This window comes from Emys orbicularis, chromosome 7 (genome assembly GCF_028017835.1).
Source record: "Emys orbicularis isolate rEmyOrb1 chromosome 7, rEmyOrb1.hap1, whole genome shotgun sequence".
NCBI classification, from domain to species: Eukaryota; Metazoa; Chordata; order Testudines; family Emydidae; genus Emys; species Emys orbicularis.
The window spans coordinates 35,269,712-35,285,642 of record NC_088689.1 but is presented as its reverse complement, the minus strand read 5'-3'; the positions used below and the strand labels follow the sequence as shown (position 1 = coordinate 35,285,642).

The 15,931-nt window shown below is 43.8% G+C and overlaps 1 protein-coding gene across 1 annotated transcript; it reads right to left on the bottom strand.

Annotated features, from left to right (window-relative positions):
- Positions 1-1,786: 1,786 nt before the first annotated feature.
- ANKRD22 (ankyrin repeat domain 22) lies at positions 1,787-15,523 on the bottom strand. Its single transcript, XM_065408619.1, has 6 exons — positions 15,444-15,523; positions 6,995-7,186; positions 5,708-5,815; positions 4,028-4,105; positions 2,952-3,050; positions 1,787-1,864 (listed from the first exon to the last, which is right to left on the bottom strand). Exons 1-6 carry the CDS (start codon positions 15,462-15,464, stop codon positions 1,787-1,789), a joined length of 576 nt encoding a protein of 191 aa, XP_065264691.1. The 5' UTR covers positions 15,465-15,523.
- Positions 15,524-15,931: the final 408 nt, after the last annotated feature.

Below are 15,931 nucleotides of genomic sequence, written 5' to 3'. Positions count from 1 at the left end.
TGCTTCTCTTAAGTCTTCCAGATGGCAATCCTATCAGGCAGATATGGACAAAACCTGTATTTAGAGCCTCTGCTCATGTAGAAAGGCCCTAACACGCCTTGCTCTGGCCTGCATTTCTAACCTTACCGCATATCACATTCCCCTCTCTAGACCCCCAGTAATGCCAGTATTCACTCCCATTATGGTCTCCCCTCCCACTACCACCTCGTTTTTCAAGAATGTCCTTTTTCTCAAATGTATGTCAAACAAAATATGCTTCCATGCCCTCACCTGAAGGTATAAGGGGCATGGCACTGGAGGAAAGGGATGTGGAAGAACTCCAGTCTGCCAAAGCAATCCTCCATTGATTTTCCATTAAGGACCCTAGGCTGGTGAAATTTGGAGCTGCCCAGGAGTAGCTTTAAGCATCATTGGCACTGACCCAGACCTGAGAACCAGGAAGCCGTAAGCAGCTCCCCGATGCCACTCTGCTCCTCCTGCACTGTGTCTCACTGGCACAGGAGAGAGGCTGTCCCTTTATTTCTTTACTTGGGAGGATTAGATTTTACTTGTCCATTTTCTCCTTCAAAAAGCACGAAAGGGACAAAAATGAGAGTTCCGTGTTGTCGCATGTCTGGGGGGAGGGGGGCTTTAAAGTTTTGTTGTGAGATGGATCAGCTACTCCTGCCCCTCCCCCAACAGCTGATTCTGATCAAAGGGAGATCAGGTGGCAAAACTTACTTATTGGGGGAGAGCTGGGGATGTCTGTATAGAGCTGGATGAGCACAACTGAAAGGGAGCCCCAGAGGAGAGGAGATTCTCCTCTCTGGGAAGCAGCCTGAAAGAAGGCTGAGAAATCGACAGGTGAGAAGAGAAGACAGGCTATTGCCCAGGAGAACTGGAGGTAGAAGACCAGATGAGCAGCAGCCTGTCTGAACCTCTGAATGAGGGGAGGAATGTGCCAGCCCCTGGACAGAGGGGTCATTGGAGAAAGACTATAGTAACTGAGGCATACATATGAGGGAGAGGTGGCCTGCTGACCCCAGCCAGGCTGAAGGTTGGATTATTTTCTTATCTTTGGTTAGACTTTGATAAAAGACTGAAGCCCTGAAAAGGGCTGGACTCTAAAGTGGACTGGCCAGAGGGCCAGGTCACTCTTACAGCTAGACTGGGCCAAAGGATAGTGTGGGAGACTGAGGTAGAGTTGCTGCATCATTAAATCCAGCCATAAGAGGTGTGTCCTGGAGTGGCAGCTTTGCTCCACATGACAGAATGCCTGAAGAATCACGCTCTGTCTGCCATCATTAGTCATGAAAATTTAGAAAGGAAAAGCTACAAACATAATATATTGGGCTTGCAGACGACTGGTGACAACTGTCTCGTGGTTAGATATATTCAGCAATTTATTAAAAAACAATATGAAATTTAAATACAATTTTTTTCTGAATCTGTCGTGAATCATGTCTTCTATAGTCCTCAAATTTCAAATAAACTTTTTTTACTTTGTAAAATTCCCTGCTAGTGTAAGTAAGGGGATAAGTTGGGGAAAATACATGAAAATTATCATAAGTCAACAGAATAAAAATAAGACCACTCCTTCCAGGCACACCACATGGCTATGTATTTTATATGCTGTACGTACTTACTGCATACCAGTAGATATAACACAGTACATGTCTGCAGAAAACATCAAATCTTAAAAAAAAACACGTCTCCATGGCATTCTTGATACTGTACAACAGGGAGTGCACAGATTAGGTTTTTTTTTTTTTCATGCCTAACACCCTTAACATCATCCCATTAAGGACTAGGATGCCTTCTTTAACACATATTCAATGTTGGTGAACTTTAATCTTCTCGCTATATCCAGTGGAGATTCCCCATTCTGAAAGAAATAGACAAAACATGCCGTGATGATAGTCATGGAAGCAGGTACTTGAGTGTGAGTATGTCTATATTGCAATCAGAGGTGGGACTGCAGCATGTGTAGAAACACCTGAGGTAGCGTTAACCTACTTAGCACCAATCCCAGTAGTAGTGAAGCTGATCAGCACATACTTCAGTACAGGTTAGTTCTCTAAGTACCCAGGGTCCACAGCAGGTTGGTACAGCCCATGCTGAAGTCTGTACTGCCGTAGCTCTGTTGCTATTGGTACTCCCACTAACTAGATTAAAGCCATCTTGGGTATGTCTACATGGGCTTCAATCACACCTCTGACAGCATTGCAGACATACCCTGAGAGCCTCACTGGACAGATCAGCCAGTTTGTGTTCACCTATATGGTTTGTATTGTCTGATCCACACCGATAAGAATCCCCAGCACTTATAGATGTCTCAAAATAAACTGAGTCTGATCCTGCTCCCCATCAGTCAGTGTTTCAGGGCCTTTATTTCAATCACATCAAAATCCATTCTGTTATTCAACGTGGCTGATGTCAGAACTCGGTGTCGAAGCAATAGTAAAGGAAGGGACTGCAGTGTTGCCAAGATACTTAATGTCTCTGGTATGTGGTGAGAAATCAGTTCTTTGACATTTGATTAGTGATGGATGAGCCTCCTTTGGGAACGGAAGTTGCTGATTCAGCCCCTTACACTGGCATAACCTAGTGTGCAAGGCTCCCAGCAGCCCTGGGGAGGGTACCCACATATCTCATTCCACCAGGGGGCCTGCAACCAGCCATCATAACTGGAAGTGGGCAGTGCTGGACTGGCAGGGGTATGGCCAAGACCCCTAGGAGATGCATTGATTCAATACATCCCCCAAGCAGCTTGCACAGATCCAACCATGCACTATTTACAGTTTAAAGCTGCTCTCTCCCCAGGAAAGCAGTGGCGCAAATATTTCTTTGTCCTTCCCTAGAAGTGAATCCACTCTTGGGGAGCAGTGCACTCTGAATTTTCATGTGCCAGCCACCTGATTTCTGGGAGCTTAGCAGGGCAATGCTCACAGACACACCTATTATCTCCTTACCTTATTCTTTATAGAAGGGTCTGCATGGGCTTCAAGTAGTAGAGGAACAACTGACTGATTTTTCATTTCACAGGCATAGTGAAGGGCTGTGCTACCAGACTGAAAATAAACAGAATCCAGGTACAGTTTACTTTTACCCCACTTTAAGCAGAAATTTTAGACACACATTCATCTGTCATTTCATCAGCCCACCTGCCAATGGTATTTGTATGTTGGAAGTTGTTTTGTCTGTTTCTTGAAAAAGGATGATATGTAGCCATATGTGATAAACTGCACCAGACCAAGTCCATGGATGTTTGTGAAGCCAGGTTGATGGTTCACGTGTAGGACTAGAACCTGAACCCACCCTGACTTTGGATGGATAAAGGGTTCTAGCCCAGCTGTTCATACAGTTTCTAATACCACAACATCACTCAGAATAGTCACAAAGTCTAACCACCCCCAACCTAGGGAGTCAGCTCCTTTCTGGTGCAGTCCACACCTACTGACAATGTTGATAGTCCCAGTTCTACACACACACAATCCTTCCATCACCTCTGCTGAATTAGAGCATGTTCACTCCACTGAATGCTGATTGGTGACTGAACTCAGGTATGTTTCCTTTGCAGTTTGCACTCCTTTAAGGGTGTTGTGGCAATGTGACACTTCATCATTCCCAGCATTTGACAAAGACTCTACCACAGCAATAAAGAGGCTAACAGTCAAATGTAACACACCAGGATAAGGGGAGTGTGTCTAACATTTCACATTTGTTTTAGATGCTGTGTTTGGAGCAATAGTAATTAAGAATCTAGAGGCAAGAAGAATAACTGAATTGAATAAGAGCCAAGCTGGGCTGTCAACATGGTGAAAATTGTGTACTTTTAATTTTAGGGTGAAATTTGCTAAGGGACAACAGTGAGCCACAATGCTAGACAAGCTTAACATATCAAAACAACCTTTCACGGGTTGATCTTCCCCTGAAGCATCACACTATTTCTAGTAGCTTCTGAAAGCTACTTTTTCTAAATTAACTAAATGAATGTTGCATACTCCACACCAGTGAGTGACCTCTGTGGCTGTACAAACCCACTTACATAGTCTGTAGCATTAACATCTGTGCCAGCTCGAAGTAACATCTTGATTAGGTTTTCATTCTGCTTAGTTTTTGATATCTGTTAAACACATAGAAACAAGTCCAACCCAGTTGGAAAGTTAATTCAGGTAACACATGTTACTAAGCAGATTTGGGCTAGCTATGAGCATTCTACTCAAAACAATGGAAATGCCCTATTTGTACAGTACACTTACATGTGACACTACTATCTCAGCAGTATATCAGTTACATTCAGAGCCAAATCCTGAGGTCCTTATACATTTTTACAGTTCTTACTCAGTCCTTAATTTGAAAATCACAACCCAGGATTATTTTGTGTATATTCATAACTCTGGATGAGCTACAGTACAGGGTCCTGCCTGCAATAGCTAATTTGTGATAGGTAGGTGTCACAGGCTGGCTGGCCTTTAAGGGGAGACAAGCCCAGCCTTGCCTGTGATGATCAGCTACTCTCTCAGCTGACCCTGACTGGCTAGGGATCAGATGGCCCTGTTCAATTATTAGATCCAGCTGGGGAAGGGTCATGGGAGGCTTACAAATGATCAGAGAAGTCAATGAAAGTGGAGTGGTCTGGGAGACTCTAGGAAAATAGTCCCCGGAATTGTTACTTGATAGAGACCCGAGGAGAAGTAAAGAGAGAGAGACTCCTTCTCCCCTCTTACTCTCAACAGAGAACATGAGGTAAGCCTATAAGCCATGTAGGGAGGCTGGGGAGTCAGTCTGCCTATAGGATGTCCTCAGCAGGAGCAGAACTAAGGATCCTGTACCAAAGATAAACCAGATAGGAAGGCAGAGTGGGAGGTCCTGTGTTTCCTTGTGAACTTTATTAATAAACCCATATCCCAAGAAGGAATATTACTTGACATGTGAAAGCCTATGTCAAAGTTATTGGAGAAGGAGACAGTGAAACACAGGGCCGGCTCCAGGCACCAGCTTGTCAAGCAGGTGCTTGGGGCGGCCGCTCCGGAGAGGGGCGGCACGTCCAGGTATTCGGCGGCAATTCGGCGGATGGTCCCTCACTCCGCCTGGGAGCGAAGGACCTCCCGCCAAATTGCCGCCGCAGATCGCGATCACGGCTTTTTTGTTTTGTTTTGTTTTGTTTTGGCTGCTTGGGGCAGCCAAAACCCTGGAGCTGGCCCTGGTAAAACAGCAGCTAGCCCAGGTAGCAGTGGTATGCTGTGATGCTTTTAGTAAGGCGTGTAATTCTACATTTGCATGCCTAAGATGGTCCAAAATGGCTTCCTTCATGTGGCTTGGCCTTGCATGTATGGGGCATGTGAGGTCACACTGTACAAAGGATGCTTTTTTGTTCTACAATGTGCAGTGGGATGCTAAATGGAATTGGCCTGCAGGCTGCCAGTTAGGCCATGGTTTTTGTGACTTCTGGGACATGTAGGGTGACCAGATGTCCCAATTTTATAGGGACAGTCCTGATTTTGGGGTATTTTTCTTATATAGGCTCCTATTACACCCCCCCCCCCACACACACACACACACCCTGTCCTGATTTTTCACACTTGCTATGTGGTCACCCTAGGGACATGTGATGTATGCCTTGCATATACAGATGGTATGCCACTGCGAGGAAGTCAGTGTACCTACAGTGGGTCTCAGGAGGGAAAAATGTAAGGTAAGTCTTTCTAGTTTAGTTTGTACTCACCATGATAAGATAGCCAATAAGCAGAACAGGCATTAGGATGATAATGAGCAGGTAGTCAAGGAAACTAAACCGTTTTCTCACAGCATAATGCAAACACGTGCGATCTTTCTAAACAGAGAAGAAATATCTGTTATTAGCATTAGATGCACAATTATTCCCCTTGTGTATTTCACAACTTTCTGACTGGTTATATATCTGGAGCATTTCTTTTTCATTAATGTCGAAGCAAGGACACGGGTATCTTGCTCAACTGAGTGAAATACACTTCAGCTGCACAAAGCCACAGTCCCTGAGCTTCACAGGGATGCAGTGTGCATGGGACTGGGGTCTGAAATTGACCTCTCCAGTCCTGGGCCAGGTTGGGGGGAGTAGGGGGGAAGAGTGCACTGCAGTTCCCATGTGGCTGTTACTGTAGCCTGTGGGGGCAGAACAGCAAGAATAGCCCCCACTGTTAAGTGTGCCATTAATTCTTAATCTGTGTCATTAGAGATCCCATTGGCTCGCCCCTAGTCACGGAGGGTAATGGGGCAGATGTGGAGTGAGGCTGTGAAGGTGAGGGTAGGAGGGGGTTGGAATAAGCAGCCAAACAGAGCTGCTGCAGAGGCAGGGAGAGCTCCCCAGGCCCTCAGAAGGCAGAGAAGCTTCTGGATGGGGTGGGGGAGAGCAGTAAGAGCCTGGCAGCTCTGCTCCCTCTTCCTCGCCTGTGAAAAATGTATTGGTCTGCTCCTCCTCTGTAATGCTGCAACAGCAGGCCTGGGAAGGGAGAGAAGAGAGCTCCCTTGGAATTGCCATCCCTCCTGGCCTGGGGGGGAGAGAGAGAGAGACAGACAGACATACACACGAACATCCCCTGGACTTGTTCTCCTGCCAGGCCTGGGAGGGCGTGAAGAGCCTCCAAAGCTGCAGGAGGAGCAGATGCGGAGTGGGGAGCAAGGCGGGTGCAGAACTGTGGTGTGGATGGAGTTGATGTGCAGGCTGGGTCACACCATTAATTGCTATGAGGCTGCAATGACCAAAAATCCAATTTCTCTCATTTGTTGTCCCACATGCTCTGGGGGTGAGTGAGTTCAAAACTCAGGAGACAGCTTAAAAAACCCCATTAAAACTCACAATTTTGGGGCCAATCTCATGATACTTTTTTAGGTCTGACTTGTGATTTTTTTTTTTTTTTAACTTTTGGGGTTGGCAATACTGCAAACATTTTCCTCCACTCCTAATTGCAAACTGTAATCAGATGTCATTAATGAAAAGAGGGAATTCCTGGGACACTTGGCTATTGCCACTCACCTTGTTTCTGATGTTCACATCAGCGTTCCATTTCAAAAGGTAACTGACTATTCTGTTGTGTCCCTGTCTGCAGGCACAGATTAGGGGTGTGTCTCCACCAAAGCTGTCTTGAATGTTTAAATAATTGCTATCCTCTTCCAGCAGCAGTTGAACTTGATTGAAGTCATTATCATAAGCTGCCTGGCAAATGGGCTGAGGAAAGGAGGGGAGGAAATGTTAGTGACCCAGGCATTATTGGCCCCAGCCTACCAGGAGCCAAGTACTTCCCACTAGGTGAAATGAGAGTCCTGCTAGCTCCCATTGAAGCAGATGTGAGGTCCCTCAATTCCCACCTTCTGGGAAGCGCTTGGCACCTCACAAGCTCAGGCCCTATGAAAAGAGAGAAAGATTAAGGTCTAACTGATAAACAAGCGAGTGTAGATACTAAGATGCATATGGCATGGCCTCGAACCTTATGTACGAATAGTTGGAGAAATCTTACACACACAAATTCAGAAAGAGAACTAAGTTTGGGCCGAGTTCAACTCTCCTAGAATGGAAAGCGTCAAGATTCCCAGGGGCTGCAATGGGAGTTGAATCACTCCCCTAATGTAGATGCATATCAGTGGGAGGTCAGGATTTAGAAGAGTAGGAAATGTATGATATTGCAAATCAACACTGTAAACTCTTGCATCAGGAAAAAAAGGGTTAAAATTCCTCAACAGACCCTATAGTACAATTGCTTATTTAAGTGTATGTACACACACACACACACACACACACACACACACTGTGACTACCATGTTTTTTAGCATCTTGAAGGACATTAGGCCATTTTATAGGATCATTTAAGTTGCTAGCATTCCAGGAGATCACGTGAGGTTAGTTTAAATGGTTTCTCTAATTTTGGCTGGTTCATTATGGGAGTATGTTGGTGGTCTCCTTCTCCAGGAGTGAGAACAGAAAGAAAGATTAAAAGGGTTGGTTAATTTCTAAGGCCTGGTCTACATTTAGAACTTAGGTGGGCATAGCTATGGCATTCTGGGGTGTGAAAAATCCACACTTGTATGAGCACTGTAGCTACGTCAACCTAATCCCTGCCCCAGTGTAGCTGCAGCTATGTTGGCAGAAGAATGCTTTCATACTGTCATGCGGGGAGGTGGTGTTCCTGAAGTGATAGAAAAACCCCTTCCACCACTGTAAACTGAGTCCACACTACAGGGTTATGCCAGCATAGCTACGGGTCTGTATTGTAGACATGGACTACCTTGGTAGTGCTTTAGGCTATACAGGAATTCAGATGGATGTTGCAGTGATAGCTACATTCCACCAGATGGTGCCAGGAGATAAATCACAGTGCAAATATGCCTATTTCAATGTAAAGCTCTAATGGACCAGGAGAGGAACGCATCAGGTTTGGCAATACTGTAATAAACCAAGCTATTAATTGCTATACATGTAGCTGGAAGGTGATGCTCCAGGAGGAACTGAAAACTATCACTGTAATTCAGCAATTTCTAAATTCCCCTTCTTGGTGGTTTTGCTTCTGTTTATGTCAGACATTTTGTTTCTCCAGTTTAATAAAAAAAAAAAACAGACTACTTTAGCCATGCAAAGAGCCCATTGACTTCATTGGAGCTAATTACCATAGTAAACACTAAGAATTCAATCCTGAAAAATGCTGCATCCCAATCCACTAACCCAGCTAAGCAGGTGCTTACTTTCACATACAGTGAGTAATCCCATTGATCAGAACTGCTGAGTAAGAAGGTACAGTTTTTACATAGTAACTTTTCAGAATAGAACCACATTTCAGGTTAAAATAGAAACTTTTTAAAAAAGAAAACAAGAAAGGATCACTTCACTTCTGTAAATATTGGTCAAGAAGCTTAAATATAAGTAACACAATTTCTTGTCAGAATATATTGGACTTTTTTCTTTTAGCAATCCCAATACAATGAATAGACCTGAATGCTGGTATTGAAATGGCACTATGTTAAAGTGCACTAGGGAACTTTTAGTGTGCTCCAGCAGGTCTAGTGGAACAATTAGTGTGCAACAGATTAGTGTGCTTCAGAAATTGTATCCCTGCAGCATGCATTGCTACTCTGTGTAGACTTGCCCTGAGAGTACCTCATTTTTTGTAGTCCAGAAAAGAGCAGGTCCTAGGTAGGAATCTTCCCAACATCCTTAACAGTGAAGACTTATGTAGAAAAGTCATTTAGTTTCTCAGCAATGTCCTCGTCTTCCTTAACTGCTCCCTTTTATCAAGTGATCCAGTGGACCTAAAGTTCTTTCACAGCTTTCTTCCTTCTGATATACTTAAAGAATCTCATTTGTTTGTTTTACCCCTTTTGCTGTTTACTCTTCAAAATCCATTTAGGCCCTTCTAATTTCCCTACTAATATTGCCTGCTCTGGTTTATTGCCTTCACTAGGTCAGATTTCCAAATTTAGAAAGATTTCAGTTTGGCTTGAATAGCCTTTCAAACCTTGGCATTTAGCCATAATGTTTTATTCCTTGCCTGCCTTGTTCATTTTTTTGTTTGTTTGGCAGTTCAACGTGCCTTCTAAGACTCTATTATTGTTTTCGTAAGCAGCACCCGTGCCACCTCTAGGCATTTTACTTCCTTTACTTTTAACTTTATGGCTTCTTTGACTAAAATTCTCCTTTTAGTGAAATCTTCCTTTCTAAAGTTGTCACTTTTCGGTACCCTACCTCCTCTGAGATGTTGAACCCAATTGTGTCCTGGCCACTATAATTTTGTGGCTTAACTACAGTCACTTCTTGAATTAGCTCCTGTGTGTTGTTTAAGACTTACTCAAGACTACCTTTTCCTCTTGAATGTTCGAGAGCTAGCTGTCCTAAAAAATCATCACTTATCATAGAGAAATTGTTTTTGCAGACACTGTCCTGTTGTGCTATTTGACTAGTTTAAAACTGGGTAGTTGAAGTCTCTCATTTAGAAGAGGACAAATAAGATAAAAGTGACAAATAAGGCATGACTGGAGCAGGGACTTAAACCAAAAAAAAGGGGCTGGCTGGGTTAGAGTGCAGGCTCTGAGGGTCAGGACATATTCCTGGTACTCTTGCTTTACAATGTTGCTACATAAAACACTTCAGGCTTATTTAAGGTCCACTTCTACTTTGTCTCGGACCTTGTAAATTTCAGCTGTGGCTGTTTCCAGAAAAAGAATGGAGAGTGCCCTAGATAAGGTGAACACCACAAGGAAGTAATTTCCCTCGCGTAGGGAGGTCTGTGCTGTGACAGATATGACAATATCCTGAACAAATCTTATGGGATTAAGATTAGCATTACTGAAGTTAATTCAATGGTTTTGGGGTCCACCATATTAAAAAGGCAATTGTTTGTGTTATTGTATGTAATGTCGGGTATGCTAACTCTGGTTATCATCCCTTTGAAGCCACCCCCTGGAGAGGATTCTATATACTAGTTCAAACTGGACTCTCCAGGGACCAATGGACCAAGGATTTGTGCATCATTAGCCTGGTTTTAAACAGCCTCAGGGCTTTCTTCCTGATCAGCAAATGGACAGGACCTCCAAGGAGGGTCCCAATTGTTAGGGAAGGATTGGAGGGACTGAGCCTACTGAAGGCACATAAAACACTGTTCTTGTTTTGAACGGAAGCTGTGATGAACTTGAAACCATAAAGAAACCACTTTTGTGAGGTTTTGAAGGACAGCTCCTGTCAGAGCCCATGTTAGGGTTGAGGTGATCTCTGGTAAGCTTATTTGCATGAGTATAGTTTTGTTTATTGTTTTTCTCTGTAGTGCTTTTACCTTAAGAATAAAATACACTTCCTATGCAAGCCTATGTGGTAACGAGCAGTTACACTTAATGCTTTGAAGAGAGAGTTCACAAGCCTGCTTGGGTGGAGTCTCTTGCTGAGAACAACATGGTAAAGGCAGGGAACTGTTCAACCTGGAGATATCCCAGGCAGACGGGAGAGAGATGCATGTCTCCAAGAGAGGTGACGGCCAGGGAGCATTCTCAGAAATTGCAGGTGACTGATCTTAAGGTTGTATCTTGTCCTCTGTTAACAGAAAAAAAAAAAAATCAAAGAGCAGGGATAACTGCAAGCTGTTCAAGACTAATAACAGTTAACCGCAGGTATTAGTCTTAGAGGAAAAGCTAGGGACTTAGCAGACACTTTCATCCTCTTACACCTAGAAGAGTAATCTGCCTTCGGGTTGAGGCACACTAGTTGAACAGCGTGATGAACCTTGTATTACGGCTGCTCTCAAGAAATGACTTCAGTTTCCTGGATTCTTGGTATGATGACTCTCAGCTGTACTAAATTAAGATGAACCTATACAGGCACAAGGCCACAATCACAGCTCTGGGAGAACGTCTGTCTGTTTTGCAAAGAAGAGCAGTGGCTGGTGTTGGGGATAATTTCCAGGAAACTTTAGGAAAACTCCACCGATCTGCATGACCAGAGTGCTGAGTTGCAGGTTCAGATCACAGAATTCAAAAGACAACTGGCTGATTGAAAGAGGAACTACAAGCCACTTTGGTGAAGGTGGAAAAGTATGCAACCCAGAAGAATATGGCCCAGAAGTAATCAGTAAAATGGAATTTCAGGTCACTGAACTTCAGCGAGACTTGGGGTTAGATTCAAAAAAACTTAAACATGGTGGTACTCAGTGTTGCCATGACTAACTTTTAGGACCCTGGAAATATCACTGGGATTCACAACGCCTGGGTTAAGCTCCCTATACAGTGAATGAGGAGAGACAGGCACCTCAGAATGGGATTTACAAAAGCCAGCACACTATGTGGCCCTTGCCTAAGCTAGGCAAAGGGAGATGCCAAGCCAAGGGATGTGTTAAGCCTGGGCCTCCCTCCACTTGGGAATCTCAACTGCAAACCCTGTCTTGATGTTCAGCATCTACACCATTTTAACACAAAGCAAGAAAGGGGGGACCTCCCTCATAACTTTTAGCCCAGTGGTTAGGATGGTGGTACTCCCCCCAGCCATACTGTGTAAACTTGCCTGATCCAGTGGGCCAGATCTGAGCATGCATACTATATTGGGTCCTATAGGCAATGTAGGCAAAGGAATGCCTGTCTTCCCCCAGCTTGTGCATCGTTCTGGGCTTAAGCATCCAGGTGCCTGGTGTGGGGCTTCAGTGCACATGCTCAGAGGCAGAAATATAAGCTAACTTAGGGAATTTTCACTGCAAAGATTCACTCACTGAGTTTAGAAGCCTGCAGAGTTCAGGGGCATCTGAGCAGGGGTTTTGTGAATCCCAGTTGGACCTGACTGTTGGATTTAGGCCTAAAGTGGCAGTTAGTTTCCTAAATTCCTTTGTGAATCTAGCCCTTGGAGTCTGAGTGGCCAGGAACAAAGCAGAAACCCAGAAACGGGAGCTGTAGGTACTGAAAACATCCACAAGACACACTAGACTCCACTGTTGCACAACAGGAGCTCAGCTCAAAGCAGGATCTGAAGAAGACCCTGGATAATGAGGCAGAGGCATTTACAAGCTGCGACCCTGTGAAGGAACTGAGTTGTACTTCAGACAGTCCCTCTGCCCCTCTCCTTAAGACAGGTGTCCCCGAACTCTCTTCCTTGGACCTGAAGCTGTAACTTAGGTCAGTTTACAGCCTCAGCCAGTTTCCCCTCCAGCTGGTCCTTTTTCCCCCCCATCAATGCTTTCACCCTCGGCTTAGGAGGGTTCAGCAGGTAGATCATCTTCTGAGGGAAGAGACAGAATATATAGTCATCTTCCCAGAGCTTGTCCCAATTGGCTGGGACCGAGGGGAACCCTGCCCACCCCCACTCTACAAGGTTCCTGGTCCCAGGCCCTTAAAGAAGCAGTAGCCTGGATTTCCCCCAAGCCTTAACTAGTACTCTGGGACCATAGTCCTCTCTCCCAACACCTACTTCTGCCTTCTCTAGATCTCATCCACTCTAAAAAGTCCCAGAACTTAAAGGGGGACACCACAGAACTGATGTTGACTGACCCTTGCATCTAAGAGAGGCAAGAAAGGGGAAAATGCTTTTCTCTAAAATAGCAGAAGTCCTTACACAAGGACATGGTATTTGATCCAGATGCATGTTTGGGAGGGGTGCCTGTGTGTTGTGGGGAACAGGCCACTCTGTAGAATGCTGCCTGCCCTAGATTCTATGAGGTCTGCAGTGACTTGTATGACTTCCTTCCATTTGTTGTGGAAACCTGTAAGGGTAGTGCTGAGGCAGACAACAGTCAGCACAGATCCTGCCACAGTAACAGGAATAATCTAAAAAGGGGAGCATGGATCCTCAAGTGCTTGATCCAAAGGCCATTGAAGTCAGCGGGAGTCCGTCCATGGACTTACTGGATATTGCATCAAGTTCTCAACAAATTGAACTTCTCTAACCAAAAATACTGATGACAGTATGACAGATTTTGCTCATCAGTCTTAAAGCATTTGGTTAAATCAGAATGTGGTGGTTCTGGAGCTGATCTCGAACTTATGAATTCTGGATCTTGATCTGGTTATTGGGATGTTTACTGCATGAATGTATTGGCTTAGCCTAATAGGGTGCTGTCAGGTAAAAACAAGCAGGAAGCAAAAAAATGGCTGCAGATAAGCCACCCCTTGGCAAACACTTGGGGGTTGTTCTGAGACAATGCCATTAAAAGAAACAGGCCTGGAACTATAGTCCTTTAGATCTCATATCCGTTTAAAAATGGACTGTCTCTGAAAGAAGGAGGTAGTTGTTGGGCAGGTGTTCTGGCAACCCATATATGTGCATGTACCTTCCAGGGGTGTTTGAAGAAGGCTAGTACTGCACAGGTTACCATCAAGGGTAAGAACAATGTGCCTGTAGATATGTTTATTTTAAATTATTCCCCCACCCCCTCTTCTTCTTTGTTCCTACTGTGATCAATAAGTACATTGATTTAAGAAGGTTGATCTGATGACTGTATATACCACTAGTCATGGACTCCTGAAGGGAAAAGTCACAGGTGCTGAGCTCAGTTGGACTTGCTGGCTAAGCACAGTTGACGCACGGGGTGCTGTATCCCAGAGTCTCATCTAAGTGTGAGAGAACTCGAGAATACTTCCCCTGGGCTGGAAAGGGCATGAGGCCTGACACCTGAGGAAAGGGCATGATGCTTGAAAGGGCATGAGGCATGTACTCAGAGAGGGGACAGCGGTGCAGCTAGTCTTGTAACTGTGACACAGAGTATAGATAACTAGTCTCTCAAAGTTGCATGGGATTTGTAAGAGTATTTCATAATTTCCATTTGCTCTTATAAAATGGAGTCACTTCCCACAAAGCATAGATACTGTGTTCCAGAAACTCCATTGCATTAAATCTAACTCAAGTTGAGCTGCCTATTCTACAAATTAGGTGAGAATCAATGTTGAAGAGAATAATTGGAAAATAAAACAATTATTTACACCATTTCTGAAAAATCTGGCAGCATCCCAACTGTCCAGAAACTATAACTTGTCACTCATTTACATCACTGTTCATTTATATTTGTCATGTAGGAGCCCTACTTTGCAAAGAAAATTACTCCCTAAAAACACATTCTACTGGAAAAATGACTAATGAATTTAGAGTTGTTTATGAAAGAAATAATTACACTGACTCTGCTCTAATTAAACATCTTAAACGTTCAGTTTTTGATGTAAAAAGCATGAGAAAGTTCTGTCAGAGTAGTAAAGACTTTAAAAGGAAGATGTTGTAAATGTCTACCTACACCTTTGAAGTGGAATGAAGTCGAACCGGTTAGTTGGCTTATGAACATGTGGAACTGAACTATATATAAATTCAAGTGCCTCATTCCCTTTCATTTGAAATAGCGCTTTACTTTTTTAAATGAAAACTTTATTGCTTTCCCACATGTAAATTTAGTTTTTGAGGCATGTACATTCTATGCTATATCCAGCGGGGGAAGCCAATCCATTGTAATCAGAGTTTACGGAGCAAAAGAGAGATTCAGCTCCTTGTCTGTAACTATGGAAAGCATTTGACCATATATGTTATTCAGCACTCTTGCTAAAATCAAGGCACCCTCCCCCCTGCTGTCTCCCATTACCGACGCTAAAGTGTGGGTGTGAGGAGAGAACTCTCTTCCATTCAGTAAAGAGAAATGGCCACTGGATTTGGCCCTTAAGGCAAGAGTTTACCAACTGTGTTAAAACTAAGCCAAAGTGGCCACTCAGTCGCATTGCCTAACATGTCAAACAGAACCCCAAACTGCTTTGCTCTGAATGCAGAGCTGTAGCATACTCTAACTTAGCTAACACCTTCTTCTCTGAAAATGAAACAACCCATGTAATGTATGTATTTGTACAAAAAGTACCCTTAGCCCCATGTAAAGTATTGTACTTTAGACAAGATGGGGTTTTCAATTCCTAATATGAGCCTGTCAAGGAAACCTAAATCTCTTGTATATAGATCTTCTACAGTTTCACATACCTCATAAGAAATGACCACATACCTCTGAATAAAGTATCCCCATGTCTGTTCTTTGGAGCTTGCCTGAAGTCCTTTGTAGCTCACTTGACCAGCAGATTTTCTTGACTTTCAGTTGCTCTTGAGTTTGTTTAAAGTTGATTAAAATTTAATCTCAAGAGTCCTTTAGCGGAGTGATTTGAGCCATGAATAATGTAGGTATCTGATCCTTTCCAAAGCTTCACTGGTTGTAAGTGCTTTCCTAATCAGGGAGTATGAAATGATGCCGTTTTCAAAAGCCCAACCCAGTGAGGTAAACGTGAGAGTGTGGGTTTACTGCAAGGCTGACACAAGTAGTACAAGTTACAACAGCTAGAAGTATTTTGCAATAGCAGGTTCCCTAAAAGGAAAAGGTTAAACTAGCCACAGGGGAGAAGACAAATTGCACAAGAAAATGAATGAAGAAACGTGAGACTTCTAAAACAAGAATTTACAGAACTAGGTGTGAGATTCACCCAAATAGTAAAAAATGGG

Bases quoted from the DNA above. Each gene is read 5' to 3' on its own strand.
- ANKRD22 (XM_065408619.1), bottom strand. From the start codon at position 15,464: ATGGGGATACTTTATTCAGAG. The intron at 7,187-15,443 runs GTATGTGGTCAT...TCCTTTCCTCAG, and splicing joins TGGGGATACTTTATTCAGAG to CCCATTTGCCAGGCAGCTTA. The intron at 3,051-4,027 runs GTAAGTGGGTTT...GTTTATTTTCAG, and splicing joins ATGTTAATGCTACAGACTAT to TCTGGTAGCACAGCCCTTCA.